Genomic DNA, 27,370 nt, shown 5'->3' with positions numbered 1-27,370 from the left:
GCGTTGGGTTCGGGTCCGGATTTCACAGCCCGACGGACGACGAAAAGAGCTAAAATTGGAGCTCCGCGTCTCGAGCGACCACGACAGGTGGGCTCGACCGACACGTGCTGCCGAAGCCTGGAGGGCTGCAACGGTACCGACGTGAGTAAAAATGGACAGGCAAGCAGCATATAATTTATTTTTCGCTTTTCTTAGGCGGAGACAGTTTAAGGGGGTAGACTTGGAAAAGGAACTCCCTAAGTTATTAGTGTATGGGTATGCTAAAGGGTTATTTCAGAATCCGCATTTAGTGCATGATCTTGCTGAGTGGTGTAAATTTGGAGATGCAATTTTTCAGGGAATTATAGATGGGGAGAAAATGGCTAAAAAATGCGGGAAGTGGTGGCGTGTGGTTTATAATGATTTGCTGCAATATCAGGCAGAAAAGGAAGCGGCAGAGAAAGCTAGTGCTGTGCAGGGGAGGAATAAGAATTATAATGAATGGTCAGATTGCCCGGGGCCCCCTGCAGTGTCCACCGTAAAGTTGCCGCCGGCCGCCGAGCCTGCATTGCCAGCGGCTGTGGAGCCGAGTGCCCCGTCTCCGTCTCCCTGCACGTCTGTATCAGACGAGCCGCCTGCATCGACCATGGCGCTACAGCCGGCCCCCTCGACCCCCCTTTGCAATGAGCCGCTCCCTGGGGCACAGAGTGACCTGGCGGAGGCCGTCGCGCGGGAGCGGGGGGAGGCTTGGGCTGCGCTGGCGCGGGCTTGTTTAGAGGCAGGAGACGGTGAGGCGTTGGAAGCGGTGCAACAGATGGTGCTGTCGGTGGGGTATTCGCCTAATGCTGCAGGCGGGACACAGTCTACTATCAGTGCTTTAGATTGGAAGTTGTTGTCACAATTGCGGTCTACGGTCAGTCAGTTTGGAGTAAAAAGTGAGCCAGCAAGACAGATACTGGATTATATCTGGAGTACTCAGGTTTTGTTGCCATCTGATTGTCGGGCTATAGCTAGGTTGAATTTTTCGCAGCACGAACAATTGCTATTTAATGCTTATTGGGAAGAGATGTGCCAACAGAGAGTTGCGATAGTTAGGCAGCCCGGAGATCCCTTGTATAATGTCACCATTGAAGAACTTTTAGGGGTGTGTCCTTTCATCCGGACGGAGGCCCAGGCTTTATTAGGACCAGCTAAATGTAGAGAGTCAATGTATCTGGCCAGACAGGCTATGGATAAGATCAAGGCACCAGGTGGGCTGTCGTCTTATATGGGAATCCAGCAAGGAAGAAATGAGGATTTTGGAGTGTTTCTAGATAAGGTAGCTGGAGCCATAGAGAAGGCTGGAGTACCAGAGTACATGAGGGAAATAATGCTAAAACATTGTGCACTTCAGAATTGTAATGCTACAGCTCGTGGCATTCTAAGTACTTTGAGGAGTAACTGGACAATAGAGGAGGCGTTAGACAGACTATCGAGCGTGCCCACGGGGGCTCAGGCTTTCATAGTTGAGGCTATTAAAGAGCTAGGGGCAGGATTAAAGGCACAGGCTGAGGCTTCTCAGAATCAAGTGTTAGCAGCCCTTGCACCCCTCCAAGCTGCAGTCGCTACAAGCCCACGCTCGCAGATCAGCTCCCTCATGAAATGTTTCCGTTGTGAAAAAACTGGCCACATCCGTCACGAGTGCCAAGCCACTGGGATTTGGCGCAGCAAGTGTCAATCCAACACCCACAACGCTGCTGTATGCTATAGGAAGTCGGGAAACGTGAGAAGCAGCGCACGAAAGAACAGCGGCCGCGCTCCGATACAAGCTGCCGTTCCCAGCCAGCGGCCGCCTGCCCCTCCGCACACGTCGCTCGTCGCGTTGTCGGTCTCTACAGCACCCCCGCCCTCTGCTTCGCCCACGTCATTCTCTGCACCTCGCCATGCCGCCCCTCCCTCGTCCTGCGCGGCTGTGTCTCTGCAGCCCGTGTGTAACGTGGTTAAAGACACGGATGGACTGAAACCAGGGGATTGTTGTGACCCAGGTCCAGTAGATCCAGAAAGAGAATCGGACGCATTTCTTCCTGATGGTACTTTGAAGGAAGCAGGAATGACAATTTTCCCTACAGCGTACTGTGATGTCTTAGAGCAATGCAGAGAAGAAACAATATTAAGGGGTGATGCTGACACGTTGCAAACCTTTCCTAATCAGGTCCCCCATGTGGAATCCCTGCCTTATGAGGCAGTGAAGGAGCTAAAGGAGTCAGTGAGAACATACAGAGTTCAGTCAGCCTTTACATACAATCTTTTGGTTACAAACAGTGACACTTACACTATGACCCCTCACGATTGGAAAACTGCGTTAAGAATGATCCTCTCTCCTATGCAATATGCTGTGTTTATGATTGAATACCGGCTACATAATTTGACTGATACCTCTTTGCCTCAGACTCAGACAAATCCATGTGGCACAGCACCTCTTCAACTGTGTCAGACAAATGTCACTCACATTCCTGAATTTGGCCGTGTAAAATATGCACATGTAACAATAGATATTCATTCTTCTTACATATTTGCCACAGCACATACAGGTGAACTCAGTCATGACACCCGTAAACACTGGTTATCTGCTTATGCTGCTATGGGAATCCCACATACTACAAAAACAGATAATGGGCCTGCGTATACCTCTAAGGCCACTCAAACTTTCCTCCAAGAAGGGTGTGTTAAACATACTACAGCCATTGCTCATTCTCCCACTGAACAAGCTATCACTGATCACATTTATCAAACACTGAAATCCATTCTTATTATTAAACAAAAAAGGGGGAATATGGGAGACACACTGCAAGAAATATTATGTAAGGTTTTGCTTGTTTTGTTTGTGCTGAATTTTTTGAATCATGTTCATAGAGATACAGCTTATGTGGATTGTCATTTTGAGGCTTCCCCGGTGCTAAAGGAACAGCCTATGGTTAATGTTTGGAATATGGCCACAGGACTTTGGGACTGTCCTCTACCACTGACAACTTGGGGTCGTGAATATGCTCATATTTCCACAGGGACTGGCCCTGTGTGGGTTCCTGCATGATATCTTCGGTCTCTTCTGAAGGCAGAAAATAGCATCCAGCCTTTATAGTAATTGTAATTGTGTGTTTCTTACTTAGTGGTATTGCTTTGTAACTTGCTGTGTTATAGATAATATTAGTAATAGTTTGACATAGTGTGTGATTTTCTGTTCTACCAATGCAGTCTCAAGATTTAGAGTTTAAAGCATTAGCTAGGATGTTGTGTGCTTCTTCTATTCTAGTAATAGATCAGATGTGTATTAAACAGGATTTGATGTAATCAATGCTAGAATCTACAGGAATAGATCTTTTAATATTTTAGTACTGTTTGGTTATGATGTTATTAGCCTATTAATTAGCTTTTCTTAATTTGCAAAGACAAAAACCTGGAAAGGAATTCTAGACAAAGAGATGACCCTGTATCATATAACGGATACCTATTTTACATCCAATTAATTGGGATCTGAAAATATAACCATGCATCATTTTAGACAAAAGTGCACGCTAATAGAACTAAATTTGATGTTTATTCTGTTTTCCGAGCAGGTGTTCCACTTGGGCTCTATATCACGCACTGGCCATGCGGATATGGTGTACAACTGGAAGAAATCCTTCAGACCCTGAATGCAGGAGAGAATCTGTGATGGGTGAGAGAGGAAAGGTGCACCTTGAAGCAGGGGACGCCCTGCTGGCACTACCTGTCGCATCCACCACCAACACAGCTTGCTGTTTCTCAAGGGTCAATAAGTATTAATGCCCCTAGTGATACTCTAGTACATTTGTCCTCTAAAATTGGTTCTATTTGACATGCTACTTCATAAATTGCACGTTCATTAATCAATTATTAGCCCAGATAACTCAGTTGGTAGAGCATGGTTATGAACATCTTAAAAGCATTTATTGCACAAATTTTAGTGGTCATTAAAATCAATATATCAGAGTATATGAAAATTGAAGACTTTTCCTGATCAGTTACAGATTAACACAATGGGACCCTCACGGATTTATTTTCAGGTTGCAGAAACTTAGGTTGCAGTACAAACATGTTTGTTCTTTTTAGTAGGTTTAATAGTAATGTTGTTATGTTATATTTGACTTGTCTCTTTTTTCACTTTTAGAGTATTGTCAATCGAGGTCTTGATTGAGTTATAATAGTTACGTTATTAATATAAGTAGTGTTGTTATTCTATAGACAGTATCTTGGAATTGTTGTAATACAAGAAGAATTCTATGGAGCAGCAGCCATGGATCGAGATGAGAAGTTCACAGAGCAGCAGCTATGGAGCAGGATAAAACTACTTGAGAACTGATTGAACAAATGAACTGAACTGCTTGTTAAATATGATTAATCGGTCGTTAAACTGAGCCTTTTCATTTTAAAAGAAAACGGGGGAAATGTGGAGAGTGTTTTTGCAGAATGGCTTCATGAGAAAGGACATGAAGAGATTCCACTAGTTAAATTGTAAAAGAATGAACGTGATTAAAGACAAAGACGGTCTATTCTAGGGCCGATCACGGGCTAGGCAGCTGAGAAGAAATCAGGATGTGAAAAGACAGGGTATGTAGCTAAAGATGAAATATGTATCTAGGAGCAAGGACGGCCTGAGGGAAAAGCAAGATGTGTAGCAAGGTGTAGACAGAGCTGCAAAGAAAAAGTATCCATAAGACTAACCACAAAGGTCAGATGAAGTAATGTCTAATTCACCAATCCTGAGCTTAACTTTTGCAATATGCATGAACTTATTACTGATTGTATAAATGAGATGCTGTAACACCTAATAAACGAGGCTTGTTGACCATGATAGCATGAGACTTGTCTCCCGCGGTTACTTCCAACAGTCTCTCCTTACCATCACCCTCTTCAGGTACGTATCCAGGCTTATTCTTATAACAGAAGAACATCGAAGGCGCATTGAGAAAGCCAGCACGAGCTCTCTGCTCTGGGATAGGTGCTGGTTCATCAGCAATTATAGCACCATCAGATGGAGGATTGTCTGATGGCACAGTCGTCATCTCAGCTTTGGACAGAAATTGAGCCAAACGTGAAGACTGAATTACTTCAGAACAGCAACACTAACCCCACAGTGCCCTTATTTCTGAGCTGAGCTGTCTGCAGCAATGTGTACTACTGAATCACTGAGTAACTGTGAGGGTTTGACATCCCAGAAAACATTAACCAGCAACTGAAGAGGAGTGGTTTCAAATTATTTGGGGGAAGTCTGTGCTTCTTACCAACTAACCTCAGTCTATTACCATGGTAGCTGTTACTGAAACTTTTACTGTTCAAGAAGTCATCCTTTAGTTGCATGCTCCTGAGACAACCAGAACACTGCTCTCAGTCTCTGAAATGTAACAGACAGGTGCATAACAAATATTATAGGTATTAGATATTTGAAACACATGTAATTACGCACCTGAACAACAGATACTAGCAGACTAGGTTGACATTGTGAGTTAGGATTCTGACAGGATCAACAGTTTTCATCACTTGCTTCATTTTGGACTAGGCATACAGAACAGCTAAAGAAAAAGACATTTTCGAGTAATTCTGAGTGGTCTTTGGAGCATCTACTTGCTCAAGTTTAAAGGAGAATCGCTGAAGAGAAGCTCTGGTATTAGTTTTGCTTGGATTCCAGCAGGCAGTGCATTAGGAGGCAGCATGGTTGTTTCTCACCAAACAGATTATACAGTCCCATTGACCTTCCTGCCTTTTTAGCAAAGACAGATCCACATTTCTCTTGTGCAGTATTACGACTGGCTTTGAAACTTGCAGCACATTCAGTAAGAGAGGGCCATTACTGTGTTTCCCACATAGCTGGATTTGGGCTTTGGCATGAAACAGTGCCACAGTGTAGCTGTAAGCAACACCACGGCATCTCTCCAAACAAGCTGTAGAGCAAGAATGACTTTGTCAGCTACTGACAGATCTGAGGAGCATTCATCAATGATCTTCATTAGGCAGTGCTTTCTTTGAAGACAGGGTTTGTGCACTTCTTGTGCTTCTGCCAACACACCATCATTCATAAACTCATCTGCCTTTCTTTGCCAAAGCTAAGCAACAGTATTTAGATTAATGAGAATCAGCTGGAATGCAAGTAACAAAAAGCATTTGGGGTAATGCAAGCTAGGAACCAACCTCGGCAAGATTCCAGTGTGAACCACATTCTTCATAGCTTCAAATGCTAGGAAAGCATCATCAGTTTTGCCTTCAACTGCATCCAGCACTGCAAGTGCTATACGTGCCTCTTCTTCATAGGCTGCAACCTGAAAGACCTACAAGCAAAGCGAAAAACAAGTTATACCTAACGTACACACTGATACTTGGAACAGCTGGTGCATGCCAACAGCCAGGAAGGAATCGGGTAGGAGAAAGTTAACAACATCGCTCATTTTCCTCTGAGACAAGAAAATACTTCTGGAAGAAAGTCGGTGCTCAGGGAGGTCAGTGTCATCCAAGCAGATACAGTTCTACAACTAAGAGAAGTTCTCAACAAATACTGTTTCCCCCTTCACCAGATACATTCTGATACTACCAAATCTCATCGTTAGCACAACCCAAAAGAAACCCAACAACAACAACTACAAAATAAATAAACAAACACAACAAAAAGCCCAAGCAATGTAAATGTGGCTCATTTCCAGCTGGGACAGACCTGCTTTCTTCAGCTTGTCAGGTATGATGCAATGTGTTGGTTCTAGGAGAAAAGCAATGCTGATAACACACCAATGTTTATAGCTCCTGCTAAGCATGTTGTGCACAGACAAAGCTGTTCTCAGGAAAGGATCCAAGGAGCTGGGAAAGAACAGAATTAGGACAGCTGGTTTACGCTGGCCAAAGGGGTGTTCTGTACAGTATGGCATGGTGCTTAGCCATCTTCTGGGTCTAACCACAGCCAAAAGCTTGTATATTGTCATATAACACCCTCTACTCTACTCTTAGATCAATCCATCTGCACCTGAATGTCCACATGATGGAAATGCTTGTAGAGAGGATCAGTCAGTTCAGGAACATTTTTGTTCTCCCTGATGGTTTCCAAGCTAATCAGAAGTTTCTTTGCCCAATGTATTCCTTCTGGTCACAGAACAATTTCAGACTAGCACCCTGTTGAAGAAAAGAAATAGAAGCTATCTCAACAAATCCAAATCAAGTGTTACCTTGTTTGGTTCTTACTGGTTTTTCCCCATGTGCCGGGCTGTGTGCTCTGCTGATTCCCATTCCTGCCTGTTCATGCAGTAGGGACCAATGTGCAGCAGTCTGGTATTTATAAGGAAGACTCTTCTAATGCAGTCTTCAAACAAGAATTTACCAGCAGCTACTGTTAATTGTTTATTGCCTTCACCCAGGACTTGGAAAACCAAATCTAGAAGGAACTGCATTAGAAGACCAGTGGATTATTCCAGCTTGCAGTGCCCACATATTTGGGAAGCTTGCTTCATCACTTCATTCCTACATTGGCAGTGAGTAGTTACAATTGCTTTATCTTTTTTGTGTTATCACAAATGTTTTAGAGCAAACAGCTGTGTCTTGTTGTGTGCTTTCACAGTGCCTGTACGTGTTCTGGTAACCTGCTTTGGATGCCTGAAAGCAACTTTTAACTACAGCATAAGCTCTTAAAACTCAGAGGATCGAGGTGTACCAGCAATTTAATCTGGTGATATTATCCTCAGGATGATAGGAAAAAAACTGGACTAATGTGACACTGCCTGCTGTAAAACCAAGTTTCTGTAGAACTTTAAATACATTTATTAAAATCCCCTCTCCAAACCAGAAGCACATGATGTCTGTTCAGCCTTCTAATTTCACGTCTTGAAACAATCGAACCCAGCACGCCCCATAGTACCTCTGAGCATGTATTTCTGTGCTTCATGCTAATATGTTCCCAATGCAGCATTTGCCCCCACACACCGTGTGCACACAGCCTCACCTGGCATAAACAGCTGTATGCGCACAGTGCTGCTGACTTCCCAGCACAGAATGCCCTACCACAAGGTCTAGCCTGGTTCCTTCCAAGCTGCTGAGAGCAGACATAAAACACGCGTTGTTTTAGTTTTGACCATGTGTGTATAGTTATACAACTGAACACTTAGACAGCCAATAGGTAATGTAATGTAAATGTAAACACAGGGTATACAGATGCTTCATACAAATGATTAATATGATAGAAGGATAAAGGGAAAATGCTCACCAACACTGAAGGTCCACAGTAAAGTACCAAAAAAAAAAAAAAAAAAATCACCAGAGGAAGAAATCCTGCCTTAGAGCTGGTCAGCCCTTACATGAGATCTGGGAGAGTTGGAGCCAAGCTCCACCCCTTCCAGTAGCACAGCTGAATTACCTTCACCTGTGCTCCTGCAGCTGACTCATTGCTTGCCTCAGGTGGTCAATCAGATGTTCAGGCTGTGATCAACAGTTTCCCATACACTTTGTTAAGGTCAAAATACACTTCAGAAAAGCTGGTAAAGCAATTGCTCTGCCAGTTGTCCTCCAACTTTGCTGTCGCTCTAATTTGGCTGTTAAGATCTGCAAGCTCCACCACAAATTACACACCAACTTTGCTTTCTTTCAGAGCTGTTTTTTGAACACCTGCCATGTGTTCAAGGGATGGACTTCTGCAGGGACTCTCCAGAACTGGTTGGGAACGCAGCTGTCTCAAGCAAACACAAAACAGTCCAAAACTTACCTGAGAACATCTGGCACAACTCCAAACTTGAGTTTCTCACAATGGTGATGTGTTGGTGCGTCTGGGAGGAGGTGACCCAAATTTACAAGGTGGGCATCTCTGTCCTTTTTCCCAGCTGAAATGCGTTTGAGGATCCAGACTCAGCAAATATCTTCTCGTCTTGTTTGCATTATCACTTCTGTCTTCAGATTCATTGTGCTGATTCCCTTAGTTGTCAGAGGGAGTGGGGTGTGACCAGGACTCAGCTGGGCTGTGATCAAACTGCATGTACAGCCTCAGAAACTGCTCAGGAAATGGTTGAAAGAGCCGCTTCTTCTTCCTTGAAACTTCTGGCCTGCTGCAGCTTTGATTCTTTAGGGAAGAACAGACATAGCTGTGATTGTCAGGGTCTTTGTGGTTTGATTCTGGTTTCTGGGGCACAATGAAGTGCGTGGAGTGCAGGGTGATGGCACTCTAAGGACATTTCCATTTGGGTTGGATTTCCAGGTTGCTATGTTCAGTTAGGGGAGTCGTGGCACTGAGGTCTGTGTGCAAGGTCTTGCAGGCAGGCTCAGACTGTGCTGATGGCTGAAGTTGCTGTCTCTGTGTGCTTGCAGCCAGCACCCTGCTGCCCAACTCATGCCACCCACGTGTTTCCCTGGCGTGTTGAAACAAGCAGGAAATCCTGAAACTTGGGAGTTTCAAAAGCAGTGTGATTTGTCTCCTCGGGCAAAGTCCTCAGCCAGAACTGCAGTAGAGACACCCCCTGGAGCCAGCAACTGGGGGTCGAAAGTACTGGATTGGAAGGGGTCAGTGCCAGGCATCCAGCTAACCTGTGGAGGTAACAATGTGCCTAGAACTAATTTGGCCCTGGACTTCCAGAGAGCCTACTTTGATTTTTTTCTGTTGCCTACTTGGAGGAATCTCACAGGCTAGAGTGCTCAAAGGTAAGGGGGTCATGAGAGCTGGGCAGCATTTAAATAGCGCTTCTTCAGAGCTCAGGATTGGTGCATCCCTCAGAGAAGGAAATAGGGAAGGGGGGTGTCCTGGAAATGGGTGATGCTGAGATGGTGAAGATGTTGAACACCTTCTTTACTTTGTTTTTCACTTCAGTGACTGCCCCTTGGGACTACTGGGCCCTGGAGGGAAGAGAGAGAGCTTGAGAAATGGAGAGCTTCCCTCTGGGTGAGGAGGGGGTGATCTGAGAGCATCTGGTTGGGATCAGCGTGCACAATCCATGGACTCTGATGGGATGCATCCACATGTGTGGAGGGAGCTGGCAGAGGTGATTGTCAAACTCTTTATCATCTTTGACAGGTCTTGGAGAAGTGCCTGAAAGCTGGAGGAGAGCCTGTGACACTGCAGTCTTCAGAAAGGGCAAGGAGGAGGATCCGGTAAACTGCAGGGCAGTCAGTCTCACCTCTCCCTGGAAAGGTGGTGGAACAGCTTGGTCTGGATGCCATCTCCAGGCAACTGGAAGGGAAGAAGTTTACCAGCAGTAGTCAGCTTGGATTCACTGGGGAAATGTCATGCTCAGCCAACCCTGCAGCCTTCTGTGATGGCATCACCAGCTGGGTAGATGTGGGGAGAGCAGTGGATGTGATCTACCTTGACTTCAGCAAGGCTTTTGATACTGTCTCACATGACATCCTGGTAACAAAGCTGAGAAAGTGTGGGATAGATGAGTGGATGGTAAGCTGGGCTGAGAACTGTCTGACTGTCTGAGCTCAGAGGGTTTTGATCACCAGCACAGAGTCCAGTTATAGACCTGTGGCCTGCACTGTTCCCCGGGGTTTGTTCATGTGTCTGGTCTTGTTCAGTATCTTCACTGATGACCTTGATGAGGGGATAGTGTCCACGCTCAGTAAGTACACCTATGATACAAAGCTGGGAGGAATGGCTGACACACCTGAAGTCTGTGCTGCCATTCAACAAGACCTGGACAGACTGGAGAGCTGGGCACTAATAAACAAGAAGTGGTTTAACAAAAGCAAGTGCAGAGTCTTGAATCTGGGAAGGAATAGCAGCAATTATCAGTACAAGGGCATGCAATGTTGTGTGGGCACATGGTGTGCAAAGGAAGAACAGTGCTGGGATGGGCTGTGGTGGGCCGAAGATGCATAGTGGACCGAAGATGGTAGATGCTACTCTGGACCAAAAGTCATGCAGCAGCTCATGGAGTGTCACTGGACAAATCAGGCTGTGCGCTGTTTGTGAATCTCTAATTGTGATGGTTTATTGATTGACTGCAATCAAACTACAAGTACTGAGTTGGGCAGCAACTGAAACACTGCGCACTGCAGACGCTGCCTTGTGATGTTTCTCCTCTCAGTCTTTCAGCTGCAGCTTCTGCATCATCTCTGCAAGGCTGTTCATCGCTGCAAAGAACTGGAAAGAAACAAAGCAAGCGTAGAAGTAGGACAGAAACAATCTAGGGAGATCTCATGAAGAAACTCTGACCAGTAAACATCCAGAATGGCCCCGTGTGGAACAGCATGTTCCTTTCATTCAGGTCACTGACACTTCTTCCCAGGACACACTGCCTATGCTCTGTCGTGGAAAGGCTGTTTCAAAGGTTGCAGTGCCCGACATGGCAAGCTTCTTTATCACAGCAAAACCTTCTGGCTGTTACCAACCACATCCTTCTCAAGACAGAGGAAGGCATCCAAGCTCCCCATGGCAGCTCTCACTGACAGTGTCATTTCCTCAAACACACAGCTGGCTGCTTTTCTATTCCATTGCTTCCCTCAGGATTTTACCATCTCTTTCATATCTGACAGATGGAGGCACTGAGACCAACAAGAAAATGTGTGTCTGTGTTCACCAAGGACTCACCTCTATATGTGCAGCTCTCTGAGAAGCCTTTTTCAATTCCCTTCTCCTTTCTTTTTGTCATTGTCTTCTTTCTATAAAGCAAGAATACCAATGAATTCATTTTGTTAACAGCAAAACTGCAGAAACATGGGTGCTGTGAAAACAAATGGCAGTCCAAAGACAAAGCAAATGGGACTAGGAAGTCTCTCAGACATTTCCAGGGGGACATACAGAAGACTACTGTGAAGTTAACAGAAAGAGATGCATTTAGGTATGCTGGCACCTCACTGCCTTTGGACTTTGTAGCCTTCAACTCTTATCCAATCTACAGAGCAGGAAAAAGCAGGACGGTACCTTCACCAGGACGGTACCGCAGCACCTTCTTACCTCTTTGCTTGGAGCTCAGTGCTGGGGCAGGCCCAGGGTGTGCTGCTAGGGCCGGCACACTGTCTCTGTTCTGGCCTCTGGCTCTTTTGGTAGCAGGCAACTGCGCTGCAGTCTGTTTCTCTTTGTCCAAACCCTTGCGTTTACACCCAGCCAGGGTCTTGGAGACAGAGCTGGGACCTGCTGTTACAGGAAGCCCTCCAGCCTGAAGATGAGCTCCCTCCGAAAGCACTTCCTGCACCACTTTCACATAGATGTTTCCATTTGGCTCCAGGCGTACATCTGTTATAATCAAGAAAGGAGAAGCAGTAAGATTTAAAGAGTGACCAAGGCTAATTTCTGTAGCAAAATGGGCCACAATACTAGGAAATCTCATCTTGCGTGTTCACAGTAGCGGATCTTAGGATCTTAGCTGAAGGGTGGGTTTGCATTTCAAATCTGGACAGGGAAGGTAATTGTAAATCCCAGGGATGAAGACCTCAAGCAACACGCAGCAAAAGGAGTATGAAGAAAGAATGGACAGAAAGCCTAACTAGAAAGACATTGAATTAAACCCTGATGCCTGTTGTGCATCTGTACCTCTCCTGGGTGCCACGTCACAGGCTGCAGTCCTCCCCAGACTTTCCGCAAGGCTGCGCTTGGCTGGAAGACCGCTTGTGTCAGCTTCTGGCAGAAAGGAACAAGCAATACTTGAAGAGCATCTCCTGGGAGGAAGATTTGAGCGCAGCCAACCACCAACTTCCACTATTCAAGTGTAGTTCCTACCACTTGCCTTTTTGCTGCTACAGCATGGTGCCATTTCTGCAGTAAGCACAGATCTGCAGTGGACTTCCTTCACTCTTCCATCACACACGCACCCCTTCATGCAGCCCTATTTAGAAATACCCACATTCTGGAAAATACAGACAAAAAAGAAACAGGCAGAAAAGCGGCACTAATACTTTGTCACTGGTGGGAATCTCCACAGAAAGTGCTGTGCTAAAGGTGTGAGGTTAAGGGATCATCACTATCAAGATAAAAGTCACAGCATGGAAGATTTAGCGATGGCGTGCTGACTAGAAGGAAAAAACAACACTTACCTTGGAGCTTGTTCATTTTCTCTCCTATCATTGGATATCTTATCATCATCTACGTAGCTCTGAGGTTGGCCAAAGCCTGTTGCCATGAACTTTGCTAGACCAACAGTGCTGTGGCTCAGAGGTATTACACCAGCACATAGCATAGGAGAACTCCATAACCCAAGTGTCGAGGGAAGAAGAAAGGGGAACTGTTACAATTAATTACGTTCACTAAATTGGTAATTGTAGGCTTCTTGTCACACACTACTGCCTACAGCAAAACAGCACAGATGTTGACAACTGTGATTTCTGCATACAAGCAACCACTCGAGGCTGAGCACACTCTCCTGTCTCTTTGCCATGCCTAGAAAGACCCAAAAGAGCTCAGTGTTCTCTTGCTGTTAGTTTACATCCTCCAAGCACTTCCAAAGGCACGCTGCTCTGTAGAAAAAGCTGAGCTGCCCAGAAAGTTTGTGCAGGAAGAAGGCAGCAGTGTCAGTGCACGTCATCCTGGGGGACCTGAATGCATTTGTGAAGAGAACAGGGAAAGAAGAGGGAAGAGAGCAAAACCAACAGGCACTAGCAGTGCTGCCCACAGGGGGCGGGGCTTGAGGCAGGGCCTGTGCCAGAGGGGGGCCTGGCACAGTTAGGGCCAGCTCAGGGCCCAGAGCAGAGGGGGAGCAGGCAGAGGCAGGGCCTTGGGGCCCAGGATGGAGGAGGACCAGGCACAGCTGGGGCCAGCTCAGGGCCCAGAGCAGAGGGGGAGCAGGCAGAGGCAGGGCCTTGGGGCCCAGGATGGAGGAGGACCAGGCACAGCTGGGGCCAGCTCAGGGCCCAGAGCAGAGGGGGACCAGGCACAGCTGAGGCCACTGCAGGGCCCAGGTGAGAGGGGAACCCAGCACAGTCGGGGCTGCTTTGGGGCCTGGGCCGGAAGGGGGCCCGGCACAGCCAGGGCCTATCCCCCTTTTTTGCACATATGAAATGCTCCCAGCTGTGCTGCACAGCAGAACATCTTTCAATGGAGATGAAAGCCTGTGAAATGAGAGAATCCTTTCTTATTTCTTTCACATTTGTGTTTGTTGACTGCAGTTCCAACCAGGTGGACTCGCAGTGTCTTGCAGGTGACACCTGGAAGCAGGTACAGACTGGAGACACAGCACCCTCAATGTCCAGGTGAGTAACAGCAGCCAAGGAGGCCTTTGGGCTCTGCAGGGTCCAAGTGTGGAGCATTACACACAGGAACAGCTGAGTATAAAGACAGTGGCAGAGCTGCAGAGCTTGCCATAGTAGGGAGGCACAGTGGCTCAGCTCATTTCCCACAGTAACACAGGAAATAAGAGCCATGAGGGAAATGCAGATGCCTTCTGCCCCCATCAGAGGGGAGGAATGAGCTGCACTTCCACAGAGACATTCCTCTCACAGCCACTCACACCTCAGGTGTGGAGGGACGAGCTGGGGCTGCTGGTGGCAGCTGTGGAACACTGCCATCTGTGGTGCTCCATCCTACCTTGGAGGTGGGCATGTAGAGCTGAGGACCTTTGTCACTGCACAAATGACTGCAAGCAGAGATGTAGCAGAGGGAACATAAAGCATTTAATAACTTATACAAAGCAATGAGTAATAGAAATGACAATATTTCCAACCAAATATCCCCCATCCTAACAGTCATATCTGATCTCTACAATCCCACCCAAACAATTTCCCAGCCCCCTCCAATTCCTCCTCACTATCCCACCCCTGAATTTTCCTCCCCCAGTTCATACACAGTAATTGCCCACACTAATTACCAGCATGCAGGGCATAGAGAACACCTGTTCCTTGTGTGCAGACACCTGGAAAAAAAAGAAGTGGCAGGGAACTGGAGGTCTGTAGCACGTTCTGGAGGCTCTGCATAGAACGTAACCCCAGACCACAACCCCATCAGCTGCTGGAGCAGCATCATCCCTGTCATTGGGGGATGTTGCCAGTGGTGGACAGGGACACAGGGAGAAGCCACACCTTGGTGTAGCTCTGATCTGCTCGTGTCCAGTCCAATCCTCTATAGCACTTTCCATCTTCTGTCCTTTGTTCTTAACCGTATCCTTCCTTCTCTTCTGCTCTTTTCCTTTCCTTTAGTTGTCTTACCTGTATCTGCTTTTCCCCTCTTCTGTTCTTTTACTGCTCTGGTCAGCATCCAGTGTCTGCACCGCAACTCTAGGTTTTGGGATGGAGAAAGGTACACAGGGCATAGATTTGTACAAGAAAAGCTCTCTTGCTGTGCCCAACAGATGACAAAAAGGAGTCCTCAGGACCACAAAGGCAGCTTGTTTCACCAAAGGCCACAGCGTAAGCTCGTGTAACTGGGAAGGACTCTGTTATACATCTCCTAGAAGTGCCTTTGAATGAATAATTTTCTGGTCTTGTTTCCAATTGTTGCTCAGAGGAAATGAGGTTTTTATCCTTGTATCTTTGCAGGAAGACAGAGAGGAGGGAACCTGTCTGGTGAAATGCTCAGGTGCTGTTTCCTTCCTTGCACCAGCAGCCTGTTTGTGTCCACACGATGCCAGTTGTCCTCCTGACAGTTTCTACCGGTCCTTCTCCGAGTCCTTCTGCTAAGCACTGCTATTTCTGTATCCTCGGGGCCCTATTAGGACTAAAAAGAGGAGCGGATAACAGATGGAAGGATCTGGCCTTCTGCTGGGTGAAAGCCGCCTGCATGTCCTGTTCCTGCTTTCTCTTTTCCCCAGGTGGCATTGTGCTTCCCAAGGAGCATATGGACCTTTTAGATGGGAGTGTGCAGCAAGGAACACGTGGGGTCTCATCTTCCTCCCTGCTCTACATCTGAGTGAGGGACACCGTGACCTGCTCAGGAGGCAAGATGTCATGTCAGGGAGGTGTGTTTTCCTTGTTGTTTTTTATCATCTGTGCTTTGGTTTGCTGTGTTATTTTTTTTCCTTTGCAGTTCTATGGTTTTCTTTCCTATTTGGTGTTTTCTATGTCGTGTTTTTTTTTTGTTTTTTTTTTTTTGTTTTTTGTTTTTTGGTTTTTTTATAAGTTTTTTTCTGTTTTTCCTTGTCTTAGTTTTTTTCTTTTGTTTGAGTTATTATTTTTTCTTTGCTTTTATTATTATTATTTTTTTTAATTCTGTGTTATTTCCTAAAATCCTTCATGGTTTATTTGTTGTTTTGTTTTTCATCTATGCTTTGCTATTTTTCTTTAGATACACTGTATGAGAACTGTTGAATCACAGTCTGAGCCACTGATTATCACCTAGGGAAGGGACCTGGTCAGCCTTGGTTAGTGCAGGTGAGGCCAATGCAGCTGAGAGACTGGAAGGGATGGAGCCTGGCTGCACCTCTCTTACAGCTCATTTTTGAAGGCTGACTGCCCCTGGGTGGAATTTTTTTTGATGGTTTCTCCTCTGTGGAGTTTGTTCTGTGCACTTCCATCCTCAGTGGTGGGTGAGCCATTCTTTCCTTACCTTTGTAGTATATTCACACTGTGCTAGTCTTTCTGCTGTTACAGATAGTATGTGTTTTTTTTCTGTTTGTTTTCTGTGGTTTTTTAAACTTTGATTCCCTGGTTTTTGGCTTGCTTCTTTTCTTTATATTTCTTTTTTTTTTTTTTTTTTCTTTTTTTTTTTTTTTTTTTGCTGTGTCCTATTCTGCTTTACGGTGACATTTGCAAGAGACTGTGAATTCTCCTGGTTCAAATTGCAGTTGGCTTAATCAAATGTGTAAGAAATATATAAGGGCTTCTGAGGCCAGGCTGGAGTTGCATTTCTTTATGAACCTGGGTGTTGCTGCGGATGCGTTTCTCTCCTGTTTTGTCTCTTTTATGGCTGTTCAAGAATATTTGAACGTGCTATGTCAGTGTTTGTTGCCATCCTGCTTTCTCTTCTCTGTCTTGCAGGTCAGCTCGTGCTAGAAGTCAGTGGTATCACTGTATGAATGGAGGTCAGTTTAGGAGCAGCTGCTGATGGAAGGAATCAAGACCAGGCTAATAAATGGAAGCATCTCCTGGTAAGGTGTCAGAGGTGGCAGTAATGATGTCTGTCATCGTTAAAACCAGAGGGCAGGCTCATCCGAGTGCTTGCTGACTGATACTTCGGACTATCTCGTTCTCCAGCTGAACGATAAGAAAGCTAAATATGCTGAGCCATTACAGCTTGTGCTGAAGTTGTGAATGTGCCCCCAGATGTTTCCTTTAGTGGTAAATCATGTTCGGGCACTGTGGTAGCCCTATCTCTGTCATGATCTGGAGCACCGTGTCTTGTTGCGAGCCTTGTGTGCCTGTTTCCATGAACCTTGCTTTCTTTCTCTCTTCAGAGTAAGGGCAGGGTGCTTCCTTGCTTTTGGTGGATTCATCCAGGAGGCTGTTAGAAGGCCAAATGCAATGTTCATTACATGGAGGGACAGGATGGGAATGGACTGTCGTTGCCACCAGGCAAAAGTGAGTTTCTTATGTCATGAATGATATAATTTTGATTATTCAGAGCAGTTGCAGTGTGGTAGAGGATGTCACGAAACCATTTATTTGGGAGCGCAGGGAAGAGTCATGAGAACCGAAACCGTAGTTTCTGTTTTGGCTGTCAAAATGGTGGAGTTTCTTTGGGAGGGCAATAGCTGGGCTTCGTGTTAGCAGGCCCCCTCTGAGAGATTGGGCTTTGCTTGCTGCTTTGCTGTGCCTACCTGCCTGCTCCCTGTGCTTGTTCCTTTTACCTTTCCGTGCTTCTTTTCCCTTGCTTTGATGCTTTTCCATTTCAGGGCTCCTTTTCTCTTTCAGTGCTGCCTTTGCCCTTTATGTATTCCTTTTCCCTGTCAGTGTTACTTTATGCTGTTCCATTCCCTTTTGGGGCTCCTTCTAACTTTCAGGACTGCTTTTTCCTTTCAGGGCTGCATTTCTTTGCTTATTTTCTTTTTCAGGGCTGCTTTTCCCTTTCAGGGCTGCTTTTCTTTATCAGTTCTCCTTTTCCCTCTCACGGCTCCTTTTCCCTCTCACGGCTCCTTTTCTTTATCAGTTCTGCTTCTCCCTTTCAGTGCTGCATTTTCTTGTTCCTTTTCGCTTTCAGTGCTGCTTTTCTGTGCTCCTTTCCCTTTCCCTGCCGCTTTTCCCTTTCCCTGCTGCTTTTCCCTTTTAGTCTTGCTTTCCCATTCACTGCTGCTTTTCCCTTTCACTGCTGCTTTTCCCTTTCACTGCTGCTTTTCCCTTTCACTGCTGCTTTTCCCTTTCACTACTGATTTTCCCTTTTAATCTTGCTTTTCCCTTTTAATCTTGCTTTTCCCTTTCAGTGCTGCTTCTCCCTTTCACTGCTGCTTTTCCGTTTTAGTCTTTCTTTTCCCTTTCACTGCTGCTCATCCCTTTCACTGCTGCTCTTCCCTTTCACTGCTGATTTTCCCTTTCACTGCTGCTTTTCCCTTTCACTGCTGCTTTTCCCTTTCACTGCTGCTTTTCCCTTTCACTGCTGATTTTCCCTTTCACTGCTGCTTTTCCCTTTCACTGCTGCTTTTCCCTTTCACTGCTGCTCTTCACTTTCACTGCTGCTTTTCCCTTTCACTGCTGCTTTTCCCTTTCACTGCTGCTTTTCCCATTTAGTCTTGCTTTTCCCTTTCACTGCTGATTTTCCCTTTCATTTCTGCTTTTCCCTTTCACTGCTGCTTTTCCCTTTCACTGCTGCTTTTCCCTTTCACTGCTGCTTTTCCCTTTCACTGCTGATTTTCCCATTCACTGCTGATTTTCCCATTCACTGCTGATTTTACCTTTTTGTTTTGCTTTTCCCTTTCATTTCTGATTTTCTCTTGCACTGCTGATTTTCCCTTTCACTGCTTATTTTCCCTTTCACTGCTGCTTTTCCCTTTTAGTCTTACTTTTCCCTTTTACTGCTGCTTTTCCCTTTTAGTCTTACTTTTCCCTTTCACTGCTGCTCTTCCCTTTCACCTCTGATTTTCCCTTTCACTGCTGCTTTTCCCTTTCACTGCTGCTTTTCCCTTTTAGTCTTACTTTTCCCTTTTACTGCTGCTTTTCCCTTTTAGTCTTACTTTTCCCTTTCACTGCTGCTCTTCCCTTTCACCTCTGATTTTCCCTTTCACCTCTGATTTTCCCTTTCACTGCTGCTCTTCTCTTTCACTGCTGCTCTTCTCTTTCACTGCTGCTCTTCTCTTTCACTGCTGCTTTTCCCTTTCAGTCTTGCTTTTCCCTTTCAGTCTTGCTTTTCCCTTTCACTGCTGTATTTCCCTTTCACTGCTGCTTTTGCCTTTCGCTGCTGCTCTTCCCTTTCACTGCTGCTCTTCTCTTTCACTGCTGCTCTTCTCTTTCACTGCTGCTTTTCCCTTTCAGTCTTGCTTTTCCCTTTCAGTCTTGCTTTTCCCTTTCAGTCTTGCTTTTCCCTTTCACTGCTGATTTTCCCTTTCATTTCTGCTTTTCCCTTTCACTGCTGCTTTTCCCTTTCACTGCTGCTTTTCCCTTTCACTGTTGATTTTCCCATTCACGTCTGAATTTCCCTTTAAGTCCTGATTTTCCCTTTCATTGCTGATTTTACCTTTCACTGCTGATTTTCCCATTCACTGCTGAATTTCCCTTTCCCTGCTGCTTTTCCCTTTCCCTGCTGCTTTTCCCTTTCCCTGCTGCTTTTCCCTTTCCCTGCTGCTTTTCCCTTTCACTGCTGCTCTTCACTTTCACTGCTGCTTTTCCCTTTCACTGCTGCTTTTCCCTTTCACTGCTGCTTTTCCCTTTCACTGCTGCTTTTCCCTTTCACTGCTGATTTTCCCTTTCACTGCTGATTTTCCCATTCACTGCTGATTTTACCTTTTTGTTTTGCTTTTCCCTTTCATTTCTGATTTTCTCTTGCACTGCTGATTTTCCCTTTCACTGCTTATTTTCCCTTTCACTGCTGCTTTTCCCTTTTAGTCTTACTTTTCCGTTTCACTGCTGCTTTTCCCTTTTATTCTTACTTTTCCCTTTTACTGCTGCTTTTCCCTTTTAGTCTTACTTTTCCCTTTCACTGCTGCTCTTCCCTTTCTCCTCTGATTTTCCCTTTCACTGCTGCTCTTCTCTTTCACTGCTGCTCTTCTCTTTCACTGCTGCTTTTCCCTTTCAGTCTTGCTTTTCCCTTTCAGTCTTGCTTTTCCCTTTCACTGCTGATTTTCCCTTTCATTTCTGCTTTTCCCTTTCATGCTGCTTTTCCCTTTCACTGCTGATTTTCCCTTTCACTGTTGATTTTCCCATTCACGTCTGATTTTCCCTTTAACTCCTGATTTTCCCTTTCACTGCTGATTTTCCCATTCACTGCTGAATTTCCCTTTCACTGCTGCTTTTCCCTTTCCCTGCTGCTTTTCCCTTTCCCTGCTGCTTTTCCCTTTCACTGCTGCTCTTCACTTTCACTGCTGCTTTTCCCTTTCACTGCTGCTTTTCCCTTTCACTGCTGCTTTTCCCTTTCACTGCTGCTTTTCCCTTTCACTGCTGCTTTTCCCTTTCACTGCTGCTTTTCCCTTTCACTGCTGCTTTTCCCTTTCACTGCTGCTTTTCCCTTTCACTGCTGCTTTTCCCTTTCACTGCTGCTTTTCCCATTCACTGCTGATTTTACCTTTTTGTTTTGCTTTTCCCTTTCATTTCTGATTTTCTCTTGCACTGCTTATTTTCCCTTTCACTGCTGCTTTTCCCTTTTAGTCTTACTTTTCCCTTTCACTGCTGCTTTTCCCTTTTAGTCTTACTTTTCCCTTTTACTGCTGCTTTTCCCTTTTAGTCTTACTTTTCCCTTTCACTGCTGCTCTTCCCTTTCACCTCTGATTTTCCCTTTCACCTCTGATTTTCTTTTTCACCTCTGATTTTCCCTTTCACTGCTGCTTTTCCCTTTCACTGCTGCTTTTCCCTTTTAGTCTTACTTTTCCCTTTTACTGCTGCTTTTCCCTTTTAGTCTTACTTTTCCCTTTCACTGCTGCTCTTCCCTTTCACCTCTGATTTTCCCTTTCACTGCTGCTCTTCTCTTTCACTGCTGCTCTTCTCTTTCACTGCTGCTTTTCCCTTTCAGTCTTGCTTTTCCCTTTCAGTCTTGCTTTTCCCTTTCACTGCTGTATTTCCCTTTCACTGCTGCTTTTGCCTTTCGCTGCTGCTTTTGCCTTTCGCTGCTGCTCTTCCCTTTCACTGCTGCTCTTCTCTTTCACTGCTGCTCTTCTCTTTCACTGCTGCTTTTCCCTTTCAGTCTTGCTTTTCCCTTTCAGTCTTGCTTTTCCCTTTCACTTCTGCTTTTACCTTTTAGTCTTGAATTTAGAAAGAATTTATTCCTACCATTTAATCTCCTTTTTTATTTTTAAGTTGTTCCCTTCTGTCTTACCAAACCATTATCATCCTATCAATGCTGCTTGTGTGTTTTATATATGATGTGCTAGAGTTATCACATCCACAACAAGGGCTGAAAAACCAAATGATTATTCCTGACATACCTGGAAGGTTTCCATCAGTATCCACATCACCTATGCATGCTCCCCATCTAACAAGAAGCTGCAAACAGCCCAAGCCACCATGAAAAGCAGCATAATGAACAGGCTTCCAGTCATTCCTGTCTGCTGCGTTTACATTCTAAAACGAAAGCTGCAGGTTAGTTTGTTTATGAAGCTTAGACACGAGACATTCCATAAATAAGTATCAACAGTTCATTGTGCTACTTTATTTAAACAAAATCAAATATTTCTCCAAATTCAAGCCACGAAAGCAGCATAAGACGTATTTCTCACAGGTTCGTGGCTTCATTGAAATAAAACACACATAAAAGTTGTGTTTTCAGACATCTACCACCGTGTTAGTCATTATATAATACACAACTGGATTTTTTTAACATCTTACGATTAAAAAAATGCAAATTTACACTACAAATAAATTCACAGCGTCACCAATGAGAATGTACCAACAGAGGTTAATCTATAGTCCCAAACCTCAGTTAGTGAGGGGTTTGGTATGGAAAAGGATACCAGACTCTGGCTCTGCATTAGGGAATTGCAGGTAGAAGGCTCTCACCGCTCCACTTCGCAGTATGGTTTGCAATGTGTACGACTGCCCATGGGCTGCAGCCAGGTGTGATGGAGTGCACCCACGGTCATCTTGAGCTTCTAGGTTTGCTCCATTTATTAACAAAGCCTACAAGAAATGCAAAGCTCACAGGCTGAAAGAGCAAACACTGTCTCACAGGGTGACTTGAGATGGTCAGCTGGGTTCCTCTGATAAATCTGATAGCACAGAGGGAACAAACGAGTGCAGTCATTTTACCAGTGACTTGGTTTCAGCTGTAAAGACACAGAGCCAGCTCCAGTAGGAGCACTTCCACTGATCTTCATAAGGAAGTGTCCAAACCAAAGGCCTGCCTTCCTTTTGCTGGAGAGTGAATATCTCTACATACCTGCACGCAAGCATCCTGCCCACGGATTGCCGCAAGGTGAGCTGCTGTCCAGCCTCTGACTGTCACACGTGTCACATCAGCTCCATGCCAGAGCAACCAGTGAAGGCACTGTGCAACCAAAAACAAGCTTTTATTCATTTAATAAACTCTTATTCCATAACAATTCTTATAACTCATCTGAGGCAAATGCTAACTATAAATCAACAGTAGATGTTACATTTCAAACAGTGTTAGGAAATGACATGGTCTCAAGGCTTCATCCAAGGGCACAAAAAGCACAACCAACCTACTAATTGCAATGACTTGCAGTGTGCCTTCTTTATCTTACAATTCCATACTTAAAATGCAGACTGTGAGAGCGTTCATGTGGCATGAGGTAAAAACACTGGGGAAAAATGGTGCAAAGATGCTCATTTGAAGTCCAGCTAAAATGAACAGCAGGAAAGATGCCATGAATCAAAAGTAAAGCCTCAGTTCATTTATTAGGCTTTCTTGAGTATATGTAATCCCATCTCTCCTCTCACCCATCACAGATTATTTTAACTTTATTCACCTTTTTTTCAGCAGGTGTTATTGCTTTCCATGGAAAGCTTAAAGAACAATTAAGAAAATAATAAACTACAAAACTAGTTAAAGCTTTTTGTTACACATCATTACTATTTACTGTCTTCTTTTAGGCTAGTCTCCAGCTCTCTTTCCTTTGGGACTTCATTTTTTATACGGTTATTTACAGCCTTGCTGTTTCAAAGTAAGATCGCTATAAACATTGCACAAGGAGGCTGTAACAGGAAGGTGAATGTTGTGCTGAATGCAGCAGCTCAGTCCTTCTGGAAATCAAATCATTTCTGCATCAACAGTCAGTGTTCTTGCTTATGAAAATGAACTGTATTTGAACTGTTTCTGTAGAGAATGAGGCATGGGACAGAACACTGGGAAATGAACAAACATTTCTGTGTCACTTCTCGCTTGGCTCAGTCACTTTCAGAATATTAAACATATCCTTATGGATTTTCCAAGTGTTCTGAGTGAAGGGGAAAACAAAAGGACAAAAGAAGGTAATGAGGCTAGAAGGGGAGACCAGAAGGCACACCTTGTTTGGTGTTAGAAAAGCTCTGATTTTGTAAAATCTGAGAACACTGATTACATAAACTGCCTGGGGCTTCAGAAAGGTAAAATGTAGTCCTAACAAACTGCACATCTTTCCTTAGTGAATACCTTAAATCAGAAAAAAAGAGCAGGCAGAGATTATAGATCTAGCTTGATCAAAGCTAGCAATGTTGTGTTCAGCCTCTCCCCAGAGGAAAATGTTAACCCATAAAACCTTGCTGTGTCCAAACACTAACATAAACAGGAGAGGAATGGCTGTTTTCAAGGGTAGATATTTTTAGGACAAGGGGGGATGAATTTAAACTGAGACAGGGGAGGTTTAGGTTAGAGATTAGAGGGAAGTTTTTCACACAGAGGGTGGTGACAGGTTGCCCAAGGAGGCTGTGGATGCCCCATCCCTGCAGGCATTCAGGGCCAGGCTGGATGTGACTCTGGGCAGCCTGGTCTGGTTGTTGCCAACCCTGCAGGTGGCTGAAACTGGATGATAATTGTGGTCCTTTTCAACCCAGGTTATTCTATGATTTTATGATTTTACCTCCAGGCTTCCAGAGTGTGCAGCACAGTGCAATGGTGTGAACTTGTGGACTAAATCCACCTCATCGATAGAGGCTCCACGTTTTATCATTAATGCAAGCTGTTCTACATCACCAGCTTTCACTGCCTCATGTACACTGGTGTAAGTTTGCTTCTTCCTGACATCTAGTGAGGGATAATAAAAGCATTAGCCAGCTCAGTCACATTTCAGAGAGATGAAAGAAGTGATGAATCAAATAAGCATCAGGGTGACAGTTTATAAGAACCAGACAATAGTGTAACCTATGAGAGTGTAACTTGTATCAGCACAAGTCTTTAGCCCTTTGTGTTTCCCAGAAGCAAACCAATGTTCAAGAACCTGAAAGAGCCACGTCCCCTCCAGCCACAGATAAAGAACAGGACAGCAGAGCAACTCCATTTATGTATACAGATGCTGGATCAAGTCCAACCCAATGCTGGCTCTCTTCCTAAACTGTTTCATCAATCACGCCTTCAGGTGTTCAGCCATTGCTCCTCAGGGGCTCTGCATGGCCACACTCCTTACTGCCACCCAAGGACACGGCACACCAAGGGCCCTTCGCTAAGTAGGCAAACCTTGCTAATAGGACATAAGGTCACGCAGATGCTCTTGACTGAGCTGAACCTATCAGTTAAAGCTGCTACATAAAAGCAATGCTTTATACAATGTGTTAGTCATCCTGCTCTGTTCTGCTGCTATACCCATAGCACTGCTCTGGCACAGGTTACTTTGTTAGAAACCTAGTATTTTTCTCCCACCAAAGTCAATAGTGTTTTCATGGACTTCAGTGGCTCAGAATCAAACTCTTAATGTAGACACAGCGTGGTCCAAAAAAAAAAAAAAAAAACCATCACCAGGCCATGGGATCAAATAGTCTGTATTTTCCTTCAGGCCTAGTTACTGTTTGACACTGTAACTGTAAACAATGGGAGCTGGATATCTAAATCCTCTTGCAACATTTTGGCATTTTGCCTATATTTGCCAATAAAAATAAGTGATGTAAGTAGTTTTAATGGCTGGGATGGCTAACTTGAGATAGCTAAGCATATGAGTAAGCCAAAACAATTGATAATCACCTTCTGGAGTAGTCATCATTCTGGAACCAAAACGCACCAACACTCTTTGATTAAATTTCAGGCTCTAAGAAGTCTTGAAGAGGCAGGTTGTTGTTCTGCAAGTCAAGCATACACAGAAATATTGGTCTTAAGTTATTAGAGCCTCAGTTTTCCTGCCCATGGAGAAGAAATTGAGGCAACAGTTCAAATAGTTATAAATGTGAGATCAAAAATGTTAAAGCATATCAATGAGTTGCTGCTCAAAGGTGCCTGGCGTACATAAAAGCAGAAATTATGATGAAAACAGCTGACGTTGTTTACCAGTACTTATACCTGTTCCCATGTAGTCTGTAGCATGAAAGTAATGCTTGGCCAGATTCAGCACTGCCACAGAGAGGAAAAGAGGGTGTTAAACTGTTTCATTAAGCAAAGCTGAGTGTTGTATCACACCCTGGTGTACCATCACTTCACTCCCACTCCCCCAAGCGCCAGGCTGTACCACTGCCCTGCACAGAGGCAGCAAAACAGTGCATGAACCAACACCAGCTGCAACTCAGAACAGCTCATGTTGGAAGGGACCTCCTGGGGTCCATGTTTTTAAATAGAACTTAAGTACATGCAGCATTCTCGTGTTGTGTTTTCTAAACAAAGCATCACTAGGACCTGATTTTCCCCCAAGGGAGAGACTTCTCACGATGCCAGGTGAGGGTTACAGACTTCAGCACGGTGATGCAGGCTGACATCAGAAGCATATCTAGCCAACCAGACTGCTTGCCAGAGCACAAATGTGCTTAACACCACGTACCAGTGCAATGGGTTCAAGGTAATATTTACTGTTTTTTAATCCAGAACAATTTTGCCCTCTTTTTTCTTCCGGAAGGGGCAATGAACTACAGCTGTGTGCAGGTGGGTGCCAAGCTGCAGCCCCATGGCTCAGGCACCACGAGCACAGCTGGGACTGGAGTTTAATGAACAGCTGTTAACACAAACTCCCTACAAAACACAACTGGTTTTGAGAGCAAGTGATATTTTCCATAACTTCAGTGCACTTTGTTATCAAATGCTTGTTCCCTAGTTGCCCTGTAGAAAGAAGTAGATAAAAGAGTGAGTGTTACAATGGTACTTAACCAGAATTCACCCAAGAAATTACTCAGCCTGAGGGAGGGAGACAGTGTTAGGTTTTCCCTACATCTCCATAACACACAAAAATAAGCCATTGTGGTGCTTTTTGGCAGCAGTTGAAGGGGATGAGGCACAAAACCACACAGTGGGCAAAGACCGAGGTCCTGAGCCCTGTGTGGGGTTATAACCCCATCCCGGCAGTGCCCGTGGGGGTTATGCCACCTTTCTCCACGTGTTTGGCAAATATCGATTAGTCTGGGGTATTTTAGGTGGGCCCAATACGAAATATGAAGTTAACTAACGGGCAAAACAACTGAGGAGAGCCGGAAAGCGCGGGCACAGCCGCCCCACGGGCGTCCCCCTCACGGCCGATGGGGGGAAGCGGGACAAGGAGCAGCACAGCCCGGCCCGGCCGTCAGGGGAGGACGCGGGGATAAGGCTGCGGGCGGAGCAGTCTCACTGGCCGGAATAGGGCTGGAGCCGCGTTCTCCTCTTCTTCCAGTCCTTCCCCCACACCGCAGCAGGGTTGCTATGGGCGCAGTCCTCGCGGGAGGAAAATGGCGGGCGGCCATGGCGGCTCAGGGGGACGGGCCCTGCCCCACAGTGATGCGGGAGGTTGCTGTGGCTCCTCTCAGAATCATGAAGGCCACATCCCTCAGTGCCACAGCACTTCCCCAGCAGCCTGTGCCAATGCATCACTGCTTTTAGACCAGATTTTCCCTATATCAAACCTCTCACTGCAGCCTTACATAAAGGTGTGGGTTATTGCTTGAGGTCTGGTTGTCAAAGTTCACAGCTGATACTTACAACATGCACTGGGATGAATTTGGATTTTCTGAGTACCCGACCTTGCAAGAGCCATCTATCCTAAGACAGTGACATTTCCTCTGACTTTTAGATGAAATCCACCCCTGCCCCTGAAATCCACACCTGGCAAAATGCATTTTTATCCCAAGACAAACACCCTATGACTTATGCACACTTACACTTCCATGCATACATACCTATGCAGCTTACTGCCCATCCCACAAACACACCCAACCACACAAACCCACTACAGAAAGGAAAGAGACTGACACAAACATATGCTTCAATTTTATTTATTACATTTAAGAAGTATTAACATCTCAGGATATCTGGTTTATCACCTAAATTCAGTCATAAGCAACGAAAAAATTAAAAAAAAAAAATTTTAAAAAAACTTCAAATGAGCATTCTTAGATT

At 45.1% G+C, this 27,370-nt stretch overlaps 1 protein-coding gene across 4 annotated transcripts; it reads left to right on the top strand.

Moving 5' to 3' along the window:
* The first annotated feature begins 13,619 nt into the window (after positions 1–13,619).
* On the top strand, positions 13,620–25,648 carry LOC146753027 (uncharacterized). Of its 4 annotated transcripts, XM_085531174.1 has the most exons (5): positions 13,620–13,824; positions 14,032–14,115; positions 15,669–16,227; positions 16,834–17,373; positions 23,958–24,032. In XM_085531174.1, the coding sequence occupies exons 1-3, from the start codon at positions 13,653–13,655 to the stop codon at positions 15,764–15,766; spliced, it is 354 nt and encodes a 117-aa protein (XP_085387300.1). In that variant the 5' UTR covers positions 13,620–13,652; the 3' UTR covers positions 15,767–16,227; positions 16,834–17,373; positions 23,958–24,032. The 4 variants fall into 4 exon arrangements, 1 of the variants encoding a protein (XP_085387300.1); XR_014940326.1 differs by lacking the exons at positions 13,620–13,824; positions 14,032–14,115 and adding an exon at positions 25,107–25,648 and having other exon boundaries at positions 15,095–16,227; positions 23,958–24,092; XR_014940327.1 differs by lacking the exons at positions 13,620–13,824; positions 14,032–14,115 and having other exon boundaries at positions 15,958–16,227; positions 16,834–16,943; positions 17,250–17,373; positions 23,958–24,371.
* Positions 25,649–27,370: the final 1,722 nt, after the last annotated feature.

This window comes from Coturnix japonica, unplaced genomic scaffold (assembly GCF_054131305.1).
Source record: "Coturnix japonica strain WE unplaced genomic scaffold, WE-NBRP24 Scf040, whole genome shotgun sequence".
In the NCBI taxonomy this organism is placed as follows: Eukaryota; Metazoa; Chordata; class Aves; order Galliformes; family Phasianidae; genus Coturnix; species Coturnix japonica.
This window is presented reverse-complemented; position numbering and strand designations above follow the sequence as displayed.

What these genes read in the sequence shown, in the direction of transcription:
- LOC146753027 (XM_085531174.1), top strand. Translation starts at nt 13,653, where the DNA reads ATGGAGGAGGACCAGGCACAGCTGGGGCCAGCTCAGGGCCCAGAGCAG. An exon ending in GAGGCCACTGCAGGGCCCAG is followed by an intron (nt 13,825 to 14,031) that starts GTGAGAGGGGAA and finishes TGTTGACTGCAG; the next exon opens with TTCCAACCAGGTGGACTCGC. An exon ending in ACAGCACCCTCAATGTCCAG is followed by an intron (nt 14,116 to 15,668) that starts GTGAGTAACAGC and finishes TCTTTTCCCCAG; the next exon opens with GTGGCATTGTGCTTCCCAAG.